Source organism: Ambystoma mexicanum, chromosome 6q (assembly GCF_040938575.1).
Source record: "Ambystoma mexicanum isolate Mex_15411 chromosome 6q, UKY_AmexF1_1, whole genome shotgun sequence".
Lineage (NCBI taxonomy): Eukaryota > Metazoa > Chordata > Amphibia > Caudata > Ambystomatidae > Ambystoma > Ambystoma mexicanum.
The window spans coordinates 1,640,338,322-1,640,365,717 of record NC_090937.1 but is presented as its reverse complement, the minus strand read 5'-3'; the positions used below and the strand labels follow the sequence as shown (position 1 = coordinate 1,640,365,717).

General features: G+C 47.9%; 1 protein-coding gene across 1 annotated transcript in view; it reads right to left on the bottom strand.

The window, feature by feature from the left end:
• Positions 1-26,112: 26,112 nt before the first annotated feature.
• Positions 26,113-27,396, bottom strand: part of IDH3B (isocitrate dehydrogenase (NAD(+)) 3 non-catalytic subunit beta) — a 455,202-nt gene continuing 453,918 nt past the window's right edge. Inside the window, exon 12 of the mRNA XM_069632420.1 lies at positions 26,113-26,754. Coding sequence (XP_069488521.1) covers positions 26,677-26,754 — 78 coding nt within the window. The 3' untranslated portion in view covers positions 26,113-26,676. The remainder of the gene's footprint in view (positions 26,755-27,396) is intronic.

Here is a 27,396-nt window from a genome sequence, read left to right as displayed (position 1 = left end):
GCATTCCAGTTCGAATATGGGTGCAAAAATAGTGCACATATACAGTTTTGATGCCATTGGACTGGAGGACTGCCACAAGGCGGCTTGTTTGGTAATCCCTGACAACTGTTCAAACAAGGTGTGCCGTACCACTTTGACTGTCTTGCCTTCATCTCATTCCTTCCTACATTTTGTCCTTTTGAAAATTCGAAGACTGGTGTTTGAATATCTGTCAACTTTGGCGTGTACCTTCATGAACGTCCTCTCCCACATGGCACAAGTCAACACCTGTAACGCATGCTTCTGAATGCCTGCCTAGCCAAAACGTCTTATATGTGCACCCTCCACCCGTGCTGACTATTTAGTTTACAGTGGCCTTGTCGCAAACCAAATTTAGCTGCCCTACATGTGTATTTGTGAGCTTGGATTGCTATTCCAGCGCATCTGCTTCTTGCTCCGCTACTGTGCAGCCCCATCTTTTTTTCTTCCTCCACTATCTCCCCTATCTTTTTTTTGACTGCCAAGTCTGGAAGAAAATGGCTTGATAAAGATTGACCTCTAACCCTGTGCTGCCTATCGCAGGCACCTAGGTCAGTGTAACTTCAAGACATACCTTTACTGATGACCGTTTTCTCCTCCCCAGTCCTATGGGCTTCTCATGTTCTCTCCTCACCCATTAATGGTGGCACTAAATGGGAAGTAGTCTTGGCGAGTTTTGCATTGTCCTATCATTAATGTCCATCACACTGGCACGGTCTTGGGTCAGGGTCCAGAACCCTACCTTCTTTGACTGGTGCCTGCCATCCCTCTAACTTCTTTCCTGCTACTCCTTATTGCACTCTTGCTGCCTCCTCGGTCACGTGTGATATTAACAAATTGAGAAACGAATATAATATTTACCAAATCAACACCCCTATATATTTTCTTGGTAAAATTGCATTCCTGATTTCCTATTTGATAAATTGCATATGGCCTCTGTCGGGTGCCACGTCCCTGTATCCCTCCTCAAAAAATCTACAAACAGTGGAGACCACTTGGATCTAGCCACGCTTAATCTGCCATCACTCTGGTGGCATCCTTCTGTCAGGGTCCGGCTTGCCAAAGTTCCACGGGGGCTGATGCTGGCCCCACAGACCCTCACCAGGAGTTCCCCGCAACTTACATGCTACAGGTGAGAAGAGGGCCCCAAGAAAGGGTAAAGTGGAGAAAAAAACAAACTAGATACTGCTGCCTTGCGACCTTCTGGTAGGCTCGGGTATCTGTGGCAGAAACAAAGATGCTTGGTTATAATACTCTACCATTGCTTCCTGAAAATTATCCCTTCTACTCTTGCAAACGTAGTGCCTCTGGTACAGGAACTGTAAGTGACTGCACCTTTATGCATCAAATAGCAAGATGATTGTCCTCTTCATACTTCCATGAAAGGACCTTGATGCTTGAGATTTATAGCATGTCGCCCTCCTGCAAGCACATTGGCTGAAGTCGTCCTTGAAAAGGTAAGAGTTGCATAAATACTGAGCGTATGTGTTGGTGTCCGCTCTTTGGGACTAATGCTTCCATAAACGGTTTAATGTTAAGATCGTAACATTTCTGAACACGCGCTGTATTGCTTTTAACCCCGCGCCTTTATTCGCGCATATTCAACGACACACAAACATGTTCCACGCGCTTTTTTAAAAACCTCACCCGCGCTAGTTACACACGCGCTCCTTACTTACACCCATGCTCATTACTCGCGCCTCTACTTTTACTTTGCCTGCGCTTCTCTCATAAACTAACTCGCGCTCCAGGCCTCAAATATCGCACGCACTGTCGCGCACCACAACTGTGCTTCCTTCTTAATTATCGGCTGCATGGGCAGACCCACGCAGGCGCTTCCCCATCCTAAAGGATTATGGCTTCTTAATTATCGGAGGCGTGGGCGGACCCACGCAGGCGCTTCCCCATCCTAAAGGATTATGGCTTAATTATCGGAGGCGTGGGCGGACCCACGCAGGGGCTTCCCCATCCTAAAGGATTATGGCTTCCTTGAACGACGCTGCTGAAGATGCGAAGGCTTGCGCTGTTGGAGATTTCACTGCGCGCCACACTGCCCGAATTATTTCCTCTTAAAAAACGCTGCGTCACGTTTCACGCAGTTATTTTTTTTTCCTTCTACTTGAAATTCATTTTAAGTGTTCATGTTAGTTCTCAAACCGCATCCATTAAACAGTGTCAACTTATTCATATTCTTTAGGTACAGGCACTTGACACGTTACTTAATGAACGAACAGCTTGACTAAACTTAGACGAATATAGATTTACAGATGCTAAAGTCTTATCAGTCATTCAACATGCCTTCTCCTTACTTTCGTCTCACGGTCTATCAACCTTTACTGTTACCTTAGGTGGAAAACTCTTTGTGAAAGTCTGAACTTTAAAAGGAACACTCCCACCCTGAAGTATCGGGGGTGATTTCAACATCCACCTAGACTCCTCAATCACAGCATCCACTCTCTTCTCTGTGACCTGCACCTTGCTCTCCCTCTCCAATCTCACTTCTGGTCCAACCCACTCGGCTGGACACACTTGATGTCTTCATCCACACTGATTTTCACTGATCACCCCTCTGATCTCCGCTCACCTGGGTCCTCTCGGGCCTCTGACTGCTGTGAGGGTGTCCCCAATTACGCTCACCAGAATCGATACACCCCTGTAGGGAAATAAGCAAAATGGTGATCTTGTAAGGATAACAAGTTTAATATTTACAAATGAGGATGGTTGCAAAGGACTCTGCTGTCTGAACTGTCTTCTGTCTCTGTTCTTTCCTGACGGCGGTCTCAAGCAGGGGTTTATATAGGCCTGGCTTGCCATGGTGCGGTCACTGGAACCTGGATCATGACATCCGCCATAACCATTGTCCTTCCATAATAAGGATGCTCCAGAGCCTTCTCACTTTGTCGGCGCTTTTGCTGTTCTACATTTTGCTAGCTATGCAAAACACGCTGCAGCTCTGCAGACAAACTTTTCCCAGTCATTCCCTCCATATTCCACTCATCCAGCTTGTTTTTCTGGGTGCTGTAGTTTCCTCCACAATTTAGACTTCTACTATAAATGCACGTTGCTGTACCCAACATGCGAGTCCTATTTTTCTCCAGCATGGGGTCTTGCATCAATTAACGGACAAATGGGGAGATGCCAGGAACGGTATGAATAACTGGGTTGGCTGGGTACACATTGCAGGAGTTGCGGTGGGGACATACAACAAGCATGCAGGGGCAAGGATACCGAGGTATTGGGGGCAAAAGGGCTGGGTATACAGTGCTATAAGGGGACTGTAGAAGGCTGGGCAGGTGAGGGGTATGGGTGCGCATATATCCCAGAAGGTGGTGCATCGTCAACTCGAGTGGTAGGGCACACGAGGGACTTCGCAGGGACTAGAGGACTGGGCTTATAGTGTCAAGACATGGTGCCATAGGGATACACAGTGATTGGAAGGATGGGTTTCCAGCAATGGGACGGGCGGGGCAAGAAGGCAGGGTACATGCGACATCAACGGAACTCGAGGCAGTGGGATACTTAAGGGGGGGAAATATAGCATTGTCATGCAAGGATGGCAGCTGGGGAACACATCGTCACACAGGGCCATCGGCAGTTGAGGGCTGTGCTTACAGCGACCGAATGGGGGGGGGGGGGGCGGTTAGAAAGGTACATAGCGACATCTTTGGATCATAAAGGCATAAGGCATAGCTATACACGGGCATAATGGGGACTAGAGGGGCGGGCGACAGTGATATATAGGGGTATTGTGGGAGTTGGAGGGCAGGGGTACATGGCGACAAACTGGCACAGAGGGGCACACAGGGCTGGGCGGTAGTGATTGGACTGAAGGGCTAGAGGGATATATAACGACTTGGGAGAAGAGGGCAGGGAACAAAGCGACACTGGCACAGTGGGCATACAGCAACATCACTGGGACTAGAGGGGAAGTCCATACAGATGGATGCATAACATCACGGCGGTAGGGGTATACAGCGACCTCACGGGGGCTAGGTGTGTTGAAGCGACTCGAGGGGTATGGAGGGGTTGGGTGTATAGCAATAACATGGGTTTGGTTACAATGAATATGGGGTAGTAGGAGGTCTTCCTAAACCCATTATAACCGTCCCCTTTTGGCACGAGAATCTCCGGTCGAAAAGGGATACGCACGGTGAGCCGGCTCCGGGAGGCTGCCCGCCAACGGCGACCGGTACACTAAGAAGTGCGCACTCAACGAGAAAGGGTACGGGATCCCGATTGGAAAAAAATCCCCTTTGAGTGCCGCTCGCCGGAGCCGGGGCTGACCGTTGAGTTAACGGCGACACTGCCTGGACGGACCCAGTTTCGGAGACTATCGGTTCAAGATGGGCACGTGAGTACTGAGTGTGAGCGATTGTAAAGGGAGCGGGGAGAGAAGGGTAGGACAGGGAACGAGAAGGGGGTACGAAGATATACTAAGGATTACTCTAAAATTTCCTTTCTTTTTCTTTGCATATGGCCATTAGGATTACGAGGTGAAAAAAGAGATAGAAGTGACGGGAACCTAGCTCCGAAAGGGGGTGGAAGGCGGCGCCGCATAGTGCTATATTGACTAGTGCTGGGAATATATGATGAAGTGAAATACAAGATAAAAGTGTTCAGCAAAAGGGGGCACTGAGAATATATTAGTGATCGCTACTACTTCTTTTTCTTTTTCTTTAGGGGTAGGGGGAGAATAAAAACGGAATTAGCACAAACTTGGGAGAAAAGTAAGAGAACAAGGGTCCTACTAGAGGGGGGAGAGAAGGTTAAAACCTATAAATATATGCATATGTGCTAAGCAAGATAAACAGGGACAGCCGGCTAGGGAGGAAAGGGAGGGCAGCGTGAATGGTGTACGGAGTGTTACCAAGAGGTGTGTGCACCTCGTATGTGTCAAGGGACGGCTTTGATGTTGCGAATGTGTAAAACGGCTATAAATGTATAATTGTCAAATGGTCAGGGTAAGTGTGACCGGATAAAAACTCTTTTTGAAGCAACGCTGCGACAGTGACGTGAGTGGGTACCTTTTTGATTTCCGGGTTGATAGTGTCAAAATAAATGATGGATTGCTCTTGTATGTGTCCCCCAAAGAGAACAAAGTAGAAATTGTGTACAGGCATTATTTGTATTGGACAATTAAGGGAGGGAGAGCCCACCCGAGCATAACACTGGATGTGAAGTAGAATACAAAAAACAATATCGATACTACAGTAACAGTGGAGTTGCAGACATACAGAGACATATAAGCACTAGGAGGGCACACAGAGATGGGGCCTGAAACACCATTATCACATATTTGTAAAAGCCTTCCAGGGCACGCGGAGCGGATTAAGAAATACCACGACCAATGGGTAACCGAGCTGAAAGGAGAGGGGCTACCCCAGATATGGCCAGAGGGAGGGTCATTTGACAAAAGCGTTCTAGATATGGTGATGACATGCATTTTCTTGAAGTACCGAGGGAAACAGCTGCAGAATAGGAGGGAAATATTAGATCTTTGGCGGTTATTCGAAGAGGTGCCACCGCCTAAAGCGCCAGCACCAAATCCTGATCTCCTATCTACTACAGACAATCCACTGGTGTTACAGAAAGATATCAAAGAATTGCCAGGTGTCACACCACCAGTAGAAGTAATAAGTTTATACCTGATATTAAAGAAACCTGTACCCGCAGAAGGATACAGTGATCCAACGTATGTACCTCCCCCGACAACTACCACACCCCACCGGCCCACTGCACCCCCACCTTATGAAAGTACAAGGGAGAGAGGCCAGGCGGGTACACAAAGGGTGGACATAGAGAAACTCACAGATGATCTAGAATCAAGACTGTCGATAGCAAAAGATGAGCTCTCGAGGATAAAAAACATATGCGAACGGACAACACTGGATACAACTAGAGCTGGACGCACGTCTAGAGCATCGGAGGAAAGCCGAAGGCCCGAAGAGGGGTGGAAAAAGGGTGAGATCCTGTTTAGGATTGAGGAAGAACCTATGCGAATAATAGAAGTAGGGACCCGAGAGGAAGATGGTGGTAACGAAGAAAGGCTTGGGGGACTTAGAGAAGAATTACTATGTGATATTAGAGAAGAGCTAGACGAAAGCGACAGATTGAGTATGGCAATAGGAGGGGGAAGCGAGGGAGAGGAAGGTGCATGCTCTATGAGAACCCTAGATGATGAGTGGTCGGGACGACTAAGGAACAGAGTGGGGAAAATGGCATCAATGGGAACATCAGCAGCCAAAACGGGTCCGGATGCAACAACGAAAGGAAGGCTACAGCTCCCGTTGATACATAGGGGAGGAGGAAGACCTAACTATATCCCATGGGCACAGATGGATAAAGCTAATTTATTAAAACTATTGCCCCCATTATCAGGAGGGGCTAGTAAGTGGATATACGCCTTTGAAAAACATACAGCTGGGGTACCCCTAGCTGTAGGAGATGTGAAAAGTCTGCTCGTATCAGCGGTGGGCGACCAGGCTGAAAGAGTATGGGTTAAAGCCGGTTTCCCGGGAGTAACATTAGATTGCGACCGCCATGATGGGGCCTCCTTTAACACAGTGCGTGCTAGGGTGTGGGACGCCTTACGCGAAACATTTCCAGACACACCTGACTTACAGTCCGTGATGCAGTGTGCCATGAATGATGGGGAGGAGGCTATGGATTACATTTTTCGGGTCCAAGAGATGTGGAGAGCGGAAACGGGCACGCCCTGGTATCAATCGACATCTTTATTTTACTTCATTATGAAAAGGGGGCTCCCAAAGGAAGTACAGAAGGCGCTTGACAAAATAGCAGGTATAGAAGCAAAGGGGTGGCCGGAAATTCAGTGCATAATAGTACACCATTGTAAGCGAATAAAGGAGAGGGAGAAGGAGGTGGCGCAGAAAAGATTGGCAGACGAGGCGAAGTTGGTGCAGACAAAGTTAGTAAAGGTTGCAGCAGCAGTAGCCGCGCTCCCACACAGCAGGGAGGGGAAAGATGAGGAGGAGGGGCTGATAGCAATACAAGGAAGGATGGCAACTAATTGGGCGGGAACAGGACAGCGGCAGTGGAACGAGCAGGAGCAGGGTGGAGGTCCGCAGTGGCAAGAGTGGACCCCTCGAGGGGGACGAGGTGGGTACAGGAGCAGAAGAGGAGGTGGACCACAGGGGTACGGAGGAATGGGAGGAAGTGGATGGCAGGGTCCCCGGGGCCCCCAGGGGAGTTGCTGGAACTGTGGGCGATGGGGACATTACTCCAGGGAGTGCAGAAGTAGACAAAACAACGGGTTCCAGGAGGTGGAACAGTATGGCCATCCCCACCCGGGAAGCCCATATGGCCTTCCGATGGGACAACAGCAACTGAGAGACCCAAGCCAGGGTAACACGAGCCAGCAACAGGGACCCCAATACAGAACACAGACCCACCCACAAAACATGCCTAACAACGACAGCATGCAATATACACCAGGCAACCCTTTCGCGACAGCAGCTAACGGGGCCCCTGCACCAGCACCTTATAACGGCATGTCAATGGTCTCAGGTAACGTATTTAACGAAGGGGGGACCATGAGACACCCTGCATAGGACAGCCCACAGAGAACACTTGCGTGTCCAGTTCTATCTACCACCCACAGTGCAGCAGAGGAACCATTGGTGGGGGCGCAGATAGGAGACAGGCAATTTATATTCATGGTTGATTCGGGAGCGGAGAAATCATGTGTCAGAGAGGGCCGATTCCCGTTATCTAACAGGAAGTTAGAGACGCAGGGGTTCTCTGGGGCTGTAATTGAAGTTCCTTACACAGAAGCTTTGGATGTAACCATAGGGGGCAAGACCGTAAAAGCACCCTTACTGTATTATGAACAATCCCCGATAAATTTGCTGGGGAGGATCTTATGAGTAAACTTAACATGACCATATCATTTACCGAAGGAGGAATAGTGTGTTCTACACCCGGGATATGTCCCTTGCGCGCAATGTTGGTAGTGCAGGCCTACACAACCACACAGGAAGTACGAGGGCTGCCACAGAAGAAAGAGATGTTTATTGCAGGGCTAAAGACTTTGGCCCTCATAGTCCCAGAGCTAAAAAACATGGATTGGAGGATTCCAGCAGAATTCCTCTTCCGCCCCATAGTGTGTCCGAATGCAACACCAGGATCAGTGGTGTCGTTGGATTTGCACGCTGTGCAGGTATCAACGAAACGGATCGCTGTGATTGGAATGTACAGAGAAGGATGTGAGTGGCGCACCGTACTGTGTACAAACGCCAACCTTGCCCTACGCGAGGTAATAGATGAGGATCTCTTTTCAGACACAGAAGTAGATGGTGAGATAGTAATGGAAATAGCGATGCCCTGTGACAATTTGATCCAAGCCAGAGAGATCCCCGTCCAATTGATGGCAGTGGTAGGAACACCACCGTCATTTTTTGATGACGACATGAGGCTAGTACCAAACAATTTATGGACCACAGGCCCACATGATGTAGGGCTGTTGCATGTGAGTACAACCTGTCAGAATAAACCTAAAACAAGGAGCTATCTTACCAAGAGTTAAACAGTATCCATTGTCCCGTGAAGCTGAAGAAGGGATAAAAGAGACGTTAAATGCACTACTAGTACAAGGAATAATAGTGCCTTCAAACTCCCCATGTAACACATGTATTTATCCAATCAAAAAAGCAAAGGGGGGATCTTGGCGGATGATACAGGATTTACGCCCCCTCAATGATGTAATACAAAAAGAGTTCCCTTTAGTCCCGAACCCTGCATCCATACTATGCAGTATCCCAAAAACAGCATCACATTTTACAGTGGTGGACTTGAAAAACGCATTTTTCTCAATACCTCTGGCTGAAGAGACTAGATACCTTACAGCGTTCACACTGGGGGGAAAAAGATATGAACACTGCAGACTGCCACAGGGATACTGTGAAAGCCCGAGCATATTCAATCGCATATTGCATGAAGACTTGGGGAACCTATCAGTAGAGAGTACGATTATTCAGTATGTGGACGATTTATTGGTGTGTGCACAAGACAAAGAAACGTGTAGAAAAGATTCAATAACGCTCCTGACTTTACTGGCCAACAAAGGATACAAAGTAGACAAGGAGAAGCTACAGTATTGTCTGCCTGAGGTCCTATACCTGGGACAGCTCATATCGAAGGATGGAAAAAGAATAATTCCCGACAGGGTAGAGGCAATAAGATCGGTAGGAGAACCCACAACAGTAAAAGATATGCAGAAATTTTTGGGGATGTGCAATTATTGCCGAGCATGGATACTAGACTATGCAGCATACACCAGGCCCCTCCTACAAGCACTCAAAGAAGCACAACAGGAGAATGTAAAAATAAAGTGGTCAGAAGAAATGAGCACATCATTCAAATCACTGAAAGAGCTAATTTCAAGCGCTCCCGTACTAGCAAACCCTGATTATGGACACGAATTTTACCTATTTTCCCATTGCAAAGGAACACTTATGACAGCGGTGCTGACACAAAAGACATCCTTAGGACACAAGCCCCTAGCTTACTATAGTGGTACTTTAGATGCCGTGATGCAGGGTCATTTCGCGTGCGAACAATCGCTCGCAGCAGCCGCATTTGCGATTGAAAAAAGTGCCACAATAGTAATGGGATGCCCTGTGACATTGTTTGTGGAGCACTCATTATTTGCAATACTTGAAAGATCAAAAAGCACACTGACCACACAGCGGGCAACAGCATACGAGATTATATTGTCCAGCGCCAACATTCACATAGTGAGATGTAAAACAGTGAACCCCGCCACATTCATTACAGAAGCGTGCACAGTAGAAGACATGCAAAATCACGACTGCGCAACCCACACAGGAGAAGGAGGGGGAGGGCACAGTGGTGTGTGAAAACGCTCTCAGCGAGAGGGAAGTGTACTTTGTGGATGGGTCCGCATCAATTGATATGGACACGGGAGAAAAACACGTTGGCATGGCGGTAGTGAGATTAGAGGAAGGTGAGTTTGAAACATTAGTACAGTACCGCCTCCCGTCGCATTACTCTGCACAGGCAGCAGAACTGGTTGCGCTCATAGAAGCACTACACGCAGCAAAGGGTTGTGCAGTTACAATATACACAGACTCAGCTTACATGACAACGACCGTACATGGAGGTCTAGCAAGATGGGGCCGTAGGGGTTTCAGAAGGGCAGATGGAACACCAGTGCAGCATGCAGAATTGTTAAAAGAATTAATTGAGGCCCTACAAAACCCTACTGCCGTAGCAATAGTGAAGTGCCAGGCCCATACCTCCAACTCAGATGTTGTGTCTTTAGGGAACGCGGCAGCAGACGCTGCCGCCAAGGAGGCTTCCTATTTTCAGAAATACGACACCGGTGAGTTCATGATTAAGAACACAACAACCAAAGAACTGTCAGAAGGGTATAACATGATGTCCCTATCACAAATACTAGAATTACAGGAAGGAGCTAGTGCGGAAGAAAAACTAACATGGACGAAACGGGGATGCAGCCAATCAGGGACAGATCTACTATGGCGGCAAAATAACTCAGGGAAAGTGGTAATGCCACTACAGTTACTAGAAGTTGCATTTCAACAGTTACACTTCCCCGCACACAACACCAAGCAGCACATCGCAGCAGAAATACAGGAAGAATGGTTTGTGCCCTGTCTCCAAGAACATGTGTCTCGATTGACAATGGAATGTACAACATGCCAAATATACAACTCAGGAATGACATTACGCACACTCCGGGGAACAATTCCCAAACCCATTGGCCCCTTCAGAGAACTGCATATAGATTATGCAGACATGGGGGAGAGGTGTAATGGCTCGCGATACATGATCGTGTGCCCATTTTCAAGGTGGGTGGAAGCGGGACCATGTGCGCGACCTGATGCCAAAAGCGCCGCCAAGTTCCTAGTAAGGGAAGTGTTCCCGCGCTGGGGAATTTGCGACGTAATACGCTCAGACAACGGCTCTCACTTTGTGAATGAACTTTTCAAGGAAGTTACCACGTTATTGGGTATCAAACATAAATTATGTTCGATTTATCATCCACAAAGTAATGGCGTAGTGGAAAAGATGAACGGCCTGTTAAAGGGCAGATTATCAAAACTATGCTTCTCATTAAAGAAAAATTGGATTTACTGTCTACCCCTGGCTCTATTTGAGTTGAGAAATCAACCAAGTAAAGACCACCACTTGTCCCCACACGAGATCGTGACTGGGAGACGAATGAACACAGCACACTCTCCACTGCGTGAACACTCAGATGCTCACAGAAGCGCCGCAATATTGGGGGATGAGTTCACAGACTACCTAAGAAAATTAACAAGGGCAGCGCGCGCAATATCGAAGCAACTCTCCCCACCCTTCACTAGAGAAGAGGGAAATGTAACAGGATCTGTAACGGAGCCAGAGCAACAGCTACAGTTAATGCCAGGCGACTCAATTTATGTCAGAAGCTTCGTGCGTCGGTGGAATGCACCACGATTTCATGGCCCATACGAAGTAATATTTTGCACGCCCACAGCAGTAAAGGTGAAGGGTTTGAGATACTGGGTGCACTTAACCGACGTATGAAAAGCATACAGCAATGTACACGAGGAGATAGACGAGGAGGCACAGACAACAGCAAACGATGCAAATGAGTAGGATGTCTAAATATCGGCTTGCGTGAGTGTGTGTGTCAACACTGGACCTGAATGGAATAATGTCAGCACTGGAATAGAATGAAATAATGCCTGACATGTGATGTATAATTAGTGAAATAACAATATTATAACTTGTATATACCCTTGTCTGTGAATACCCCTCCCCCGCACCCCCACCCGCTTCCATTCCCCGTCAAATGTATTGGCACAGATGGTGCCAGCAAAACGTTTACATGCATGCACTTAATGCACTTTTATATTTCAAACAGGAGCTTCCATGGCATCTAACGGGCAGCCTGCAACGGATAGAATTAGTAGAATGAGAGAATTAGTATATGAAAGATGTAGATATTCGTATGAGTGTGGATTATCAGTATGCATCACATTGTTTTTTATGATAATGTTTGGCTTGGTTACATATTGGTTTATAGCGTTCATCTCTATCGAGATGTACGAGGGGGGAGGGAGTAATATCACTGCTGGACCAATTAACAGTACCACCGGGCCCAATACAACTGCAGATGTCAATACCAGGGAAGGTGATTTTTTGATATGGGACGGAACTAAACTTGTCTGGGGGTATCATACCACACCATCAAGTGTTGTGACCGCACAAAGAGAAAAGCCACATGGTGAAATGCAGAGCAACACAGTGTCTCCACCAGGGGTATCCAGTTACAATGCCCATAGTCTCAACGATCGAAACCCGTCTGCCATATCATGGTTGTATGACACCCCCACCAGCAAACTTGCCCACAGTCCAGAAAACAATCTGCCAGATAGCGTCAGGAAAGAAAACGAAAAACTACTAGAAATGCACGAAATACTATATGATGAATGGGCCCAGGGGGGCGGGAATGAGAAAGGGGTGTCTAGTTTGCCCACTGCTCAGGGGGTTGGGAAGTACATGAGTAACAAGAACACCAGACGAAAGAGAGAAACAGGGAGGAAGAAGTATGATGAGTATTATGGGCTAGGTCTAGATAAGATGGAAGACCCACGACACCCCCATCAAACAAATAAGTGGTATGCAGACATGAGTGCCACAGCTAAACAGACTACAAACGAAAGCTGTTATGTCTGTTCCCTCATCCCCCATGCATCAGGTACACCCAAAGTATTGTTACCCAAAGAGTTGCCTATTGTGGATGCCCAATGTCTCCTTCATCTCACGCTGTGCAGGATTAAGAACACCTTCCAGGCACACGAAGTGACTTTTCAAATGCTGCAGAACGAGAAAACCTGTTACCCAAAAACGACAGGAGTAGTATGTTTGAAAGAACCATTTTTTGTGATAGAAGGGACACTTTTTTCTGACAACAAGCGGAAGGATGAAGTGCTGTGCAAAGCGGAAGCACTAAGAGGTGTGGCGCCGGATAAATTACAGTGGATAGAGGAAACATGTACACCAGTATGGAGAGAACACATTTCGAAGCTAACTTGGGTAACTGCCATTGAAAATCCATTCAAACTACAGAGCGAAATGGACTATAAACTGTGCTTCAAAGGAGAAGGGAGAACCCCCATGGGAACAAACAAGAACTGCAACAAGACCCTCACCATCCCAGACCTAAAGAAAGGGACTGCGGCCCTCATGGACACGTACTGGGTGTGCGGCAAACAGGCATACCTACACCTCCCCCAGTCATGGAGTGGCAGCTGCTCAATGGCCACTCTACACTCGGCACTAATGGTGATACCAGAAAGCCACATCGATGGGAGCAAAAGGACACAGGAACGCATGCAGAGTGTGGCTCAACCCACTGCAGAGTCACAAATATATGTCCTGTCTTCTGGAAGCAAGGGAGAAGTGCTGACCCGTAAAAGACGAGCATCAAATTACATATCAAAAGCATCATCAGAACTATTGGCTCAGATCCCAGACAAATATCGATTATTCAGCTCAGCAGAAACATTCTTTGCCTCACTAGTCTCAAGTGTCCAAGCAAGGGCAAATGCAAAATGGCTCCAGATAACACGCTGGGAACTGATTCAGCTGGCGAATGACACTGAAGAAGGATTCAATATCATCAGAGTCGAACTAAGAGCTTTACGACTAATGACCATGCAAAACAGGTATGTCCTGGACCTGTTGACAGCGATGGACGGTGGTGTTTGCCGAAAAATAGGAAGTGCCTGCTGCACTTTCGTACCTTCCGAAGACGCAGAGAATGGCTCCCTGTCCCATGTAATCGAAGCAGTCCACAACCTAGGAGAAAAAATGAAAATGGAAGGTGGAGCAGAAGCGAGCACCTGGTTTGACAACATCTTCTCCTGGGTTCCCTCATGGCTTGGAACAACTGTGAAATTTTTAATACCAGCTGTTGTGTTCCTCCTCCTACTTTTTTGCCTGTGCCAGGTGGGTCTTCAAGTCTGTGCTAACGCAGTACCGAACGGTGCAATGATGATGGTGACAATGGGCAACTCACACAGTACAATAAAAACAATGCAAGAAGCACAAGTACAAACAGGGATAGATAATTCGCCCAGGTACCAACTGGTGCCCATATACCACGATAAAGATATTGTAGATAAGTTGTGGCACACCACCATCAAAGAGCCTCGTATACTAGAATGGTATGAGGAAGTTTGGGTAGATTTAGAAGCAGATGGTGGGTGCATATATCTAACATGTACTCCAGATGAATATGCCCGGAGAGGTGAGAGCTTAAGAGCAGTGTGCAGGGCATGGATGCCCATCAAAGGAACTCCGGCATGGGATGAGGCAGTGATGGACGAGGCAGAATGTAGGAGGATAGAAGATTTAAAGAATTTGTTACTTAAGTAACGAAAGGGGGGAAATGTAGGGGAGGACTGGTCCAAGACGACCCCCCTCGCCCGCACTTTCTCCCCAGGTGAGGACCATGGCTCTCTTAGGCGTCTCCTCATGCCACCCGGGCCCAGGTGGTGGAGGGCTCACCCACTGGAGACATTGTCCGCACGTATTAATTGCCCACGCGTAGTAAAATTCAGCTAGGCCTAGACACCATTTTGTCTGGTAAAGATGGTGTGAGCTCAGCGCACTGTAGCGCGGCCCCCACCCTCGGAGGGTTTCAGTCATCCTTGTTGCCGCAGCACCTTGGTAGATCCGCTGCGAGCCCGTTCCCACGAACCAGAAGGACATGAGCCAGTGTAATGCACTAACATTGTAACAGTCACCTTCCGCAGTGTATCATATCATCGCTCCCAGCATGACCCGGCCAGCAGGCTTAGGCAAAATAAAAAGAACAGTAAAATGGTCGTCACAGGCCTGACAATCCTCGTATATTAATGTTTAAACTACTTGCAAAGGATGCTTTCCTCTCATAAAATCCCTTATATTATAAAAGCCTGTAAGATGTATAATTAAAAGAGATCATGCCCCCATGATATAAGCAACGATGAGCATATACCATTGAAGTTGGATGCTAATAATAAAGGAACGCACCAAGAATCTATTTGTTACGCGTATTACTGAGATACTTACACCCCATGGGCTCGCGCCATAACTGAACTAATGCTGCTAGAATACACGAGAAAGCGAATGTAACCAGACTGTGGAACTCATGTGAAGAATGCGCAAGAAATACACTTGTTTTGTGTGCATGTCTGAGCTTCTTATGTGCCACCACCGTCACGTACCGTGGCGAGTCATTTCCTATGTATTCCACCAACCCGACTACTACCTCACTTACTGTATATGCATATGCATATAATTAAATACTGTAGTTGACAAAACATAGTGTACGAATACGATGTACAGACTGGGTATAATCGAGACACATCCAGCAAAGTTGAAATGCATGTTCTAAAAGGATTTGAATAAGTATTATAGAATGTTCAAATGTTTGATGTTTATACCTAACTCAGCAACACACGAGGGAGATACCTTTGTGAAATACTTGCAAGGCCATTCCCCCTCCCACCCTGTGAGGGCTGCCAAAGGCATGAGAGCAGAGACCGCGCCGCGCTGCTTTACCTCCCCCAACCAGACTGGAGCCGCTTCAAAGATTTGTAACCCCCTCTGTAGCACCCAAGGCCACCTGCATTATTTACAGCACAGCAGTAAACCTCTGCCTGAACATACGCGCCCCCTCGTAAACCTCACAACCCACCGGACCACCTCAGACTTATGGCCCTGTGCAATAAAGACACCCAACACTTTGACAACACACAGCGGAACATCCATAACAACTTCTAACAAGGCAGAAAGACATGGACCGCCCGTGCCAGGCCCCGAAGCTTAGCCCCACGACCTATGGCCCCGGTCAACAGGACACTGGTAACCATGCCCTGACGTATTGCCTCCAATCCCCTCACAAGGTGCATTCCTCCTGTGTTGCATTAACCTGTTGTATAACCTATTGTAAGATTTACTGAAGAAGATAATGCTAAAAATGCTCGAATGACTGCGGTGTGCATGGCATAGGGCTAATAAGTCAGGAAGAGACATTCATCTCTGCCACGGGCCACGATGGCCCCACAACACCGCCGGATGAACTCCGCCACCCGGCCAGGCCCAGCCCAACCCACGAGGCTGCCCAATGACGTCTTCCAGCCAAAGCCAACCACATCGCAGCAGCACCTATAGTTAGTCGTCGCTACCCAATCCCCATGAATTTGTGCCCCCTATAGTGTGTAGGTTCTTATGACGATTTTTGTAAATATATACGCCTGTCTTTGCTATTGTCAGACAGAGCGCTCTCGGAGTTTGCAGAGTTCTTTGCATGCCCTATTCAGATTGATAAACTCCCATTTACGCTCACCCGCACTCTGTCTTGGCCTTATTCCCATTTTGGGAGAGTCTTTCATTGTCTCTCATTGCGGGGAGGATCGTGCTGTTTGGGGACGCTTGCCTTCACCTGCTCATAAAGGCCCACGCGATCCAAGCTAAATCGTCCTCTATCGGCCCGAGATCAGAGGGTAGGCAGGGAACCAGTGCAAATTCAGTTTCAGTCAGGAGATCAGCAGGGAACAGGAAGAGAGAAAGCAGTAAAGAGGAAGGTCTTGAGGTGCTTCCGGAACCTGTGATGGTTCTCCTCCGGTTTCAGAGAGGCAGGAATGCGTTTCCAGGGGGAGGCCCCAGCAGAAGAAAGGGATCTACCACCAACTCGTTGCTTGGAGAATCGACTGACCCTGAGGGAGTTGGAGGCAGATGAGCAAAGAGCTCAAGAAGGAAGATATTTAAGAAAAGAGAGTTTAAGGTTTTGAGGCCCCAGGAAGCCTTGTGGACAATGCAGAGGGTTTTGAACTTAATCCTCGCTGCCACTGGGAGCCAGTGCAGAGATTTCAGTCCTGGAGAGATACGATCCCTGGACTTCAGGTCAAGGACAAGTCTCGCAGTCCTGTTTTGGGTGAGTTGCAGAGAGTAGAGGCAGGCAGATTTAGAAAGGGGCTGTTGCAGTAGTCCAGCCTAGAGAGAACCAGAGCTCGGGAGACTGATCTTCTGGGGGAAGTAGAGGAAAGGAAGAATACCTCTGAGGAGTTGCAGCTTCTAGTGTGACTTTTTAGAGATGTCAGATGTGAGGCGAGAAGGAGAGTGTGGAGGTGAAGGTGACCCCGAGGTTTTTAGCCTTACAGGTGGGAGCAGGAAGAGGGCCAAGAGTGGCTGGCCAGAGAGCGACAGGAAAGGAGGGAGTGGGTGAGCCAATGAGGAGAATCTCAGTCTTACTGGCATTAAGGCAGAGATCATTGGTGGCACACCACTCCTGGATATCAGACAGATGAGAGAAGGAGAAGTGGCGAAAGGGAGCCTGAAAATGAGTTGAGTGTCATCCGCATAGCACTGAAAGTTGGGGAAAGAGCGGCAATGCAGTGAGCAAGAAGTGCCAGGTATTGGTTGAACAGCCAGGGAGAGAGGTTAGACCCCAGGGGAACACCACAGGTAGAGATAGAGGAGAGGAAGGGCCTGATCGGTGACACCCAGGTTATCACGGAGACGGTTGAGCAGGATGGCATAGTTGACCATGTCAAAGGCAGAAGAGAGGTCAAGTAAGATGAGGACACGGGGGTTTTGGAATCAAGGTTGGAGAGCAGGTCTTTACGAATGTTCAGGAGAGCTGTTTCCATGCTGCTTGCCGCTCCGAAGCCAGACTGATAGTCATTGAGACTACCAACAGTTTCAGTGTGAAGATTAAGCTGAGAGATGGGCAGCTTTTCCAGGAGTTTGCTCAGGAAAGGTCGGCTGAGGGTTTTTGTAACGCTCACCTGATTCCCACGGAGGCGCAGGTCTGGCTTCGAGTGCTGATGTTTCTTCAATGGTGAAGCGCAGGACTCTGAAGATGGACAGGAAGGGCCCTCAACTCTGGCTTCTCTGGCTCGCAGGAATATTCCCCTGTGCGTGAAAAAGGAGTATAACATACTGACTGAGTTATGCTCAAGCCTCCCACTCTCTTCCAACCCTCCACGATACCCTTCCACGATTCCCCCGTGAAGTCTCACCTTAGGGTCTGAAAGGACAAGCTCTCCATCCTGCTTCTGATGCAGGGGCGCGTTGAACCCAGTTACTTCACTGGATTGAGGTTGGATGGGAGTTCAGGTAAGCTTGATTATACTGGTAAGGCACTGTAAAAGTTCTGTTGCAAGTTCAAAAGTTCAAGCTTTAAATAATAATGTTCATTGTCTTTTTTTCAGGTGATGAATGAAGATTCCTTTGGAGACTTCTTGGAACAAAGCGCTAATGTTGATGTCTTTTCCCCATAGAGGCCGGGGTTCGGAATGCCGGAGATATGGCGCCGACCCGAAGTGAAACGTGCAGTTCCAGTAAAGTTCTGGTAAGTCCTAGATGAGCGCTCAGGTAATGTTTTTGCATTCGCTCATCTAATGACTGTCTGAAAATGCTTGGAAGCAGCAAGACCCGAAATGAAATGAGAATGACCCAACAGGTAAGTCTTAGAAGGAAACTGAGCTTTTCCTATTCCCTTCCTTCTCTCACCTCTTATTCTTGTCTTTTTCTCTAGGCTCTGGAAAGTGGCTGTGTATCCGGATGATCGCTGCTGAAGATGGAGGAACCCAGGAAAGGTGAGTGAAATGCAGCGCTGCAGCGATCGTAACGAAATGCTTTTAAAAATGATGTCTTCCCTTTCAGGATCGTCAGTGATGTCTCCGTGGTGCAGATTAGCTGGTAGGTCTCTTGTCTCCCTTTGCAGGTGACCCAGGATGCTGACAGGCATGGCTGAAGTCCAGATGCAGGAGCTGACACGGTGAGCATCCAGCTGCGAGGAGCAGAACAACGCGAAGCGTGAGTTGCTGATCGGGTGTGGTTTAAATAGCTTTGGAAGAAGTTCCAAGTGTGTATCCTTCCTCTGATCAGGTATGTATCCTTCCCTGACCACACCCGGGTGGAAAGTAGTCCCACAGGTAAAGTAGTTCCTATTCAGGCCTCAAGAGGGCCTGGATGTGGCAGCATGGTCTGCATCAGGTAAGTGCACATTAAAACACTTGAACACATGTCTAGCTTTATGAGCCTGGCGCCTAAGGTGCCAGGACAGAGGTACAACATGAGCCTGGTGCCTAAGGCGCCAGGACTGCGTCCAAAGGGCCCCAGCTTGGGCCCGCTGGCACTCCCCTGGGGGAAATGATGCCTGCCTCTGGGGTTGCTGGGTTGGACCTGGCTCCTTGGAGGTAGGCATGACAGGTTTCTTAAGAGGTTGCCCAAGTACTACAAGGGGAAGGTAAGACTCCAGTGGTAAAGGAGTGGTTACAGAAGACAGCCAGCCAGAGCAGGAGCTGGGGTGTCAATGTGGTCCTTGATTGTTTTGGAGGAACAGGGGTGAACCTGTTTTGACGAGAAGTTCATAGATCAGACTTGTCTAGAAATCTCGTCTGGGGAGAACAGGGGAAAGGCAGAGAAGGAGGGAGGAGAGGTGGCCGGAGGAAGAACAGGGGGTAGAGGAAGAGAGGGAGGACATGATGTCCTGAGTTTTAGAGATGAAATGAGAAGCCAGAACCGTGCAGTGGGCCTGGAAGAGGTAGAAACTGCAGCAGGATTGGCCAGCTCCTTGCAGATTTTAGAGAGTTTGGCTGAGTTGTTAGATGCCACAGAGATGCGGACTTGGATGTGGGCTCTCTTCTTGGTGCACACAGAGAGCCGGTATTGCCTTTGGAGCAGGCGGCAGGCCAGTTTGTCAGAGGATGTACCGGAAGCCCACCATTTCCTCTCAGCCATCCTGCACTTGCGTTTAAGGGTGGCGAGGTCTGTCGTACCAGGAGTTGCACTTGGATTTAGGCTTCAAGCGGATCCTCATGACAGGGGCAAGAACACCAAGAGTATCAGATATAGCAGCGTGGAGAGGGCTGTGAGTCAGCCAAAAGGGGATGGGGGGGATAAGAAAGTGGTGGCAAATGTCTCCACTGATGCACGCTTCATGGGTCGGATAACCGAGAAGGTAGGTGGCAGTGCTGGAGTTGGCTTAGCCTGAGGGGTGGAGAGAGAGCTGAGAGGAAAGGAGAAAGTGTTTTATGGGGTGTTCAACTCTCACCGTACATGTTTTACCTGCACTGCCTGTTTGTGCATACTGGTGTTTTGGGATAATAGGAGCTCCACATGCCCTGATAGAAAACATCAAGGCACCGTTTGGGAGATTCTTTGTGCAACATTGGAGAACCACCAGGCACGTGAAGAATATTAACAGCATGAACACCATGATAGGGACCAATATCTAGGGGCCCAGGAGAACATGACGTTGAACCAGTCCTTTTCTTCCACTTCTGTCTCCATGCCAGTTTTCAGCTTGTGTAGGGCCTCTATTATGTGTGACAAGGACCCATTGTCTGCATCATTTGGGGTGGGTGTGGGTTATACAGGCAACATGACCACCTGATCTTGCACACACACCCCTTCCATGGCCGTCAAGTCCAGGATGTACCTATGCTGTAGGGTCATCAGCCTTATAGCTCACAGCTCACTTTTTATCGAATTCAGGTCCTGTTCTGTATCGTTCATCAACTGGATCATCTCTCCCCCCCCCCCCCCATTGTATGCAATCATTTTGCATTGGCTGCAGCCTGGATACTTGGCACCAAAAGGTAGGCAAAGAACACCTGTCTTCTTATAGAGGCGCTACACGTCTGGAATTGCTTTCAATAGTTTGGAGGAATCTTAGGATAGGTAGTTTGACCATTTCTGACGTCTTCAGATTGTGGGCTTCTTTCTTTTTACCTGCGGGGGTTGGTCACTAGAGACAGGTGTGCATCAGGAACCACTAAGACAGCTGAATGCAGGGTAGTTAAGGACGGCAGGAGATTCATGTATGCTAGTTCACCTCACACCCGGAAAATATCCAGGAGAGCAGCTGTTCCTTTGTTCAGGTCAGGGAGGAACACTGTCTTGCTGCTAGTCCCTACAGGAACAGTGCAACTAATTCTGCTGCTGCTTGTTCCTTCACTGGAGTCTCTTTTGCTACAATCCTTTGACACGTATGTGCCCGATATGGCAAGCCCATGCATGTTCATCTTCCATACCACTTCATTGAACCCGCCAATCCCCCTGCTGCACAGCTTACTGCTGCCGCCGCCTCATATTTGTTGGACACAAACAATACTCCTTTCACATTTAGCAATGGGTATGTCTTGCACCATGGCTCCTTTTCTATCATTGCACATTCCCCATCATCTCTGTCTATCAGTAAAACCTGTATCTTGTACCCTCGGAGCATAGTTCGTATTTGACACAGTACCAGATGAACTAAACAGTGGGCTACAAGAGGTGGCATTTCCTGGTGAATTAACATCTTGGGTCCCCCTGATGAATGAGGGATGAGAGAGGAAACATAACAGCCCCCATTTGACCCCTCCCTATTAATTGAGCACATGCGACTGTACCTTAGGTTACTGGATTATGGATGGCGCACATCAGTCATCATATCACACACCACCCGTTTGTATTGATTGTATTCCCTCTCTTCTGCAACCCCCACCCCATCTAATGTGTATTTTCTTTAACCAAGTATATGTTATTTGGGTTCTTTTCATGTTAACCACATCACTTTGAAAGATATTTTATTTAAAAAACTGTTCTACACACCATGTACACCCACACAATATCACCTGACCCAAGGAATATACACGAAATCCTACTATAAAACCTAAACATATAGACATTATTACACAACACTTGTGAAGAAGGGTTGTGTTCTGAAACTAAACAAAGCCACGGGTAAACAGTGGACCCAATTCTTTTTCAGGGTCACACACAATTTGGATAATTTCCCCTTAAGTGCATTCATCCGTTCAACAACCCGGTTGGCCTGAGGGTGGTAATTAGAGCACATCTTATGCCGAATGCCTAACAATACTACCATCTCTTTGAATAGCTCGTTGAGGAACTGAGTGCCATTATCAGACTTAAGTACTCCCCAGCGGGGGAACACTTCACAAACTAGAAATTCGGCCATGGATTTAGCATCTGGATGTGTACATGGCCCTGCCTTAACCCACTGGGAAAACGGGCACACAATAAGATACCTTTAGGTGTTACACCTCTCTACCATATCAGCAAAATCTATGTGGTGCTCACGGATTGGCCTACTGGGTTGGGTAATGTGCCACGCAGTATCCTCAGTCTGCCCCCTGTTATAGAGATGGCATGTGGTACAATCTGACACAAAAAACATTCAATAATTCCTGCAGGTTCAGAACAAACTAATCCTCCTGGATATCTGCAGCGATATTCTGATTAGAGATATGTGCCGGGGATGCAGTTGCCCAAAGGCGACCAGTACCAATTCTTGGGGCATCACTACTTTGCCTTTTATGACCTGTCTCCAGATAAGGTCGGTAGGGGATTGCATGCAGCTCCTTTTTTGCCACAACTCTTTCTCTTACTGGGGGTGCCTGTCCCTGTAATTCAATGATTTGAGTGATTGGTACTGCAGTATATGGAACCTCTGACTGTACTTGCTACTTCTGAGTAGGCCGCAATGTCTGGCACTGGGAGATATGCTGGTCAGTATGGTCAGCGCACTTGACCACTGCAACAAGTGTGGGCCGTGAGAGCGCATAGATGAACCTGTCTAGCAGGGCTGAATGTTGCACTGGCGACCCATCGGCCCCCCGAAACACCCTCCTCTTCCAGTGGGATAATCCTGAATGTACAGTAGTGCCGACATAGGATGAATCGGAATATATTGTCACTCGGCACTCCTGGGATGCCTCCAGCACTTCAATTAGGGCAATGAGCTCTGCAGCTTGGGCAGAGTAGACATGGGCAATCTTTTCTGAACCAATACCTCATACTATCTGTCTATTAGGTGGACCACTGCCACACCTGTGTGCCTCTTAACCATCTCCTAATCAATGGTTGCTGAACCATTAACAGAGAACACTGCGCCATCGTCAAGAGCACACAGTCCCTTTCTTTAGGTATATCAATCTCAGAGCCCTCTTAGGTAACACAGTCATGCACTTCGTCTCCCTCAGTAATTGGTTCTGTGAGGAACGTGGCTGGATTAATGGTCTTTTACCTCACCATGTGGATTGATGAGCTTGATAAAAAAAAATCACTTTGTATGCTGATACCCTCTGTGTAGTGTTGGACCTCTCAACAATTGTGAAAACTGTGTGTTCCACATATAAAGTTACTGAGCACCCCATTGTAATTGTGGCAGATTTCTCAATGGCAAAATTGTCTGCTACCGCCAGAACCTGCTTGCATGGAAACTGACCTTGCATCACTGAGTCCAACATCCCACTATAGTAAGCCAGGGGCCTGTGGCCCATAGTACTTTTCTGTGTCAGCACTGCTGTCATCATGTCCATCTGAATGGGAAAACAAATAGAACTCTTGTGTGTAATTAGGGGTTGCTAAAACAGGGGAATTCCTTCTAATGTCTAAGTGCTTGGAAGCATGTGACCACCTCTTCTGTCCATATGATGGGGCTTTTTGGGCCACCTTAAATCCTAGCAATAATGGCTGCATGCACGTGGTGTAGTCAAAGATCCTTACCATGCAGTAATTGCACAAACCTAGGAACTTCTGCATGTCCTTAATGGTCGCTGGCTATGGGGGTGCTGCGCACCTGGGTGTGACTATTTTACAGACAATGGAAATCAGTTGTCCTAAATATAGCACTTCCATTTGACAGTATTGCATTTTGGCCCTGTCCACCTTGTACCATTTGTCTGCTAACACATTCAACAGTGTGATCGAATCCGCTGTTCACTTGTACTGCATACCAACAAATCATCAACATTTTTAATTATGATACTGGGCATGTGTATGTTCCCTAAGTCAGCGTGGAGTACCCTGGTAAAAGTATTTGGGGACTCACAGTACCCTCTTGTCAACCTAGTATGCTGGAAAAGCATCCCGTGATATGTGAACGCAGTGAGGTACTGGGAATCGGGGTACAATGCAATGGAGAAAAGTGCATTCAATGACAGGGAAATGCATCGCTGTGGAAGGTATGTTACAAAGGATTGTTGCTGTGTTCGGTACAACTGGGAATTCATCTTGAACCACACTGTTTAATGGGCAGAAGGCCTGAATCATCCTCCAACTAGATCCCTTTGAATTCATGACAGGGTATATAGCCATGTTAAAGGCTATGTAACAAGGTTAACGGCTCCGAGGGCACTATAATGCCCGGATGCAGTAATACTGTCATGGTGTCATGTATCCCCTCATCTGCCTCCTTGGACAACGGGCACTGTTTTACTCTGGTTTGAAGGTAATGGAAACCTGGCAAATAATCTGGTGGGTTTGGCCTTTTGTGGAGAGTCAACGTGATCCACTACTGGGACCCTGACCCTCCCACAAATCATCTAGAAACCTTGATTGGACACGAGTGCCATATAAATGCACCAAATCAAAACATCGGAGATCATTCCACATTAGGGGGAAGGGAAGACTGCTCAAATGTTCAGCCCTGACATTGTCCACCATTCTGATGTGGGATGACTTGAGATTGTTCTCTGCCCCCATCCCATCTGTCACTAGATTCAGGGATGCTGAGTGAGATCCTCGTCTCCCCCACCCCACATGATTCACAGAGACCATTGCTGTACTTATCTCCCTTTTTTTTTTTTTACCAACACTAGCTTTCCCTGTACCTGTGAGGAGAACCAGAGTAGTGCCCCAAGAATCACCTGCCGCGCCCACCAACCAATTGAAGGACTTGTTTGCTTCCTGGATTATGCCCATCGCATCTGCCTTGTGTATGTGGTGGGAGGGAAACCTACAGACAGCTGGTGTCTTATAAGAATGGTCTCTGAGGGCGAGGGCAGGGGAAATCCTTTTAACCTAATGGGCCTCATTTTGACTCTGGCAGTAGCCGTCCTGGTAAATACCGGCACGGCTGCCGCCAGCGTCATTAATTTTCTAGTGAGCGGGAATGGGCAATAACCGGGGCATTACAGCCCCAGCGGATGCAGTAATTGCCCATTCCCGGGTGCCTGAAAATATGACTGCCCATTCCCATTTGAGTCCCATTGGACTCAATGGGAATGGGGAGGACGGATGCACCGGCACCGTTCATAAATGGTGCCGGTGGATCATCAAGATCGGCGAACGGGTGCCGTTCCATCCGCCAGGTCACACCTGACGGGCAGAAAGGAACCCGCTCACAGAACTCTTAGTTTGCTGGTCTGGAAACAACGGTACCAGCAAGCTTACCGGTACTGTTGTTTACGGACCGGCAAACTCATAATGAGGCCCATTGTCTTGCTGGTCCAGCCCTTGCAGTCTGTTTCAACAAGGCAGAGACAGGAATATTTGCGACATACACAGACAAATCGGCTTCAAGTAGGACATAGAAAGGAATACACAAATGACTTGGTAACAAACTTGCTCTCCTGTGGGAGCTCCTGCCCTTCTTCCCAGAAAACTCCAGATGTGCTGTACAAGACTGGATCCTCTCCCACCTGCATGGTGGCAATGCTTTTCTGAAACGCCTTCCCGCGACTACCCTGGGACCTCTGAGATGTGTCCTACATGCAGCAGCATGACTCAAAGGTCTTAGAAAATTCAATAACGTTACTCAGACTATCTTCGAACTGCATTGGCACTTACTGCAAGCACTCATCTTCAAACCCTGCTGCATAATCTACCAGGCTGTTGCACCGAAGTCCCCAAGCTACCTCACTATGAAACTAAGCATTTCTGGAGGCCTACGATCCACCAGGAGTAAGACTTGATCTCAAAGAAAGGAACCAGGAGACAGGACATCTTTGTATACGCCCTCAGACTCTGGAACGTTATCCTCATCAACACCCGACTCGCCCCATCGCTTATACATTTAAGGAAGGAGCTCACAACTCTCCTTGTTAAGGAAAGGTCTGCATAAGCTCCACCCCCCACCTATCCTTCCCAGTGTGTTTGTAGATCCCCTACTGTGCAACTGCCCACCATCACCTCCCGCTTCCCTCATCATGCCACTTCCCCTAGGACTTGTACAGGTCTCCGGTGCATGCTCTGATACCCCACTGATAATAGAAAAGGTGACATGTAAAGGAGAATGTGCCCACACATGACTCATTCATACATTGCTCCTTTTATTTGAAAGCCATGTTTCCCCCTTAGCATATTCCACATTGAGATTACATTTCAGGTGGTGGCTCAGCAACATTACATCGTCATAAATAATTCCATCAATAAATAGAGAATCCGACTTTATAACTATAGTTCATTTTTCCAGAAAATGGCAGAGTTACAGAGTACAGGCACTGGTGTCTGCTGAGACTGTTGTGCTTGTTAAATGTTCAAATCTCATAATAGGGCCCCACCAGTTACAAGGGCACAGGACGGCGCAGCTGGGGGACATGTGCTTCATGCATATCGCTGCTTGCGCATCACACACAGACATGCATACACCACACGAAAGCGCACGTAAAGCAAGCTACTTGTAGAGCAGGGGTGTGCAATTTGCAGCAATCTAGATGTTTTGGACCACAGCTCCCATGATCCTTCACCATTGACTGTACTGGCTATGGCTGCTGCGATTTGTAGTCCATCCATCTGGAGAGCTTCATGTTGAGACCGAAGTAAAGCATGGATCCCTATGTAGGGCGTGTCTAGTGGGCCAGGTAGACGCTGTGCCTACATGCCCAGGTTGGAGATCACAGCTTGTGTGTAGTCGGCAGATGTCGCGTAGCCTCCCATGTCATGAGTCCGCATCTGAAAAATGCAGCAGGAAGAGGTCAATACTCTTGAACGTCGATGAATAGCAACACACTTCCTTCAAAGCAGAGCTAGGCAAACCAAGAAAAGTATAGAGAACGAAACCAGAGCCAGGCCATTGCAAAATATGCCTAGCAATAGACAGCCTGATATTTTGCACATGACAGAAATGACGTTGTATTTATCATCAAACTAACATGCTATAAAAACTATTACTTTTTTTTTTATCTACAAGCAAAATTAGACTGGAAGGTCGCTCAAGACTAATTGACTCACATTGTTACCATTAACCACTTGCGCTGAAAAAGCATTCATGCCTAGTAGAGCACTGTCCTCCTGAGCTCTGCTCCCTCGTGGCAATGAACAGTGCGGCATGTGCACTTCCTGTGGTGTGTGGGAACACATTTATACTGCATCAAAGCTCATGTATGTACCTGGCCTGGGAATGGACCGAGTCCCAGGGATTTTGGTCACATTGCAGGTTCGCCTGAACAGATGCAATGTTCTGCAATTCCTAAAAATCTACTTCCATATGGCTGAACCTCTGCTGTCGTGGAGCTTTGCGATCAACCCTCCCAGAGGGCACCCAATCATGTCTATGACACCACTTACTCACTGACAAATCTCACAGCGAGGCGC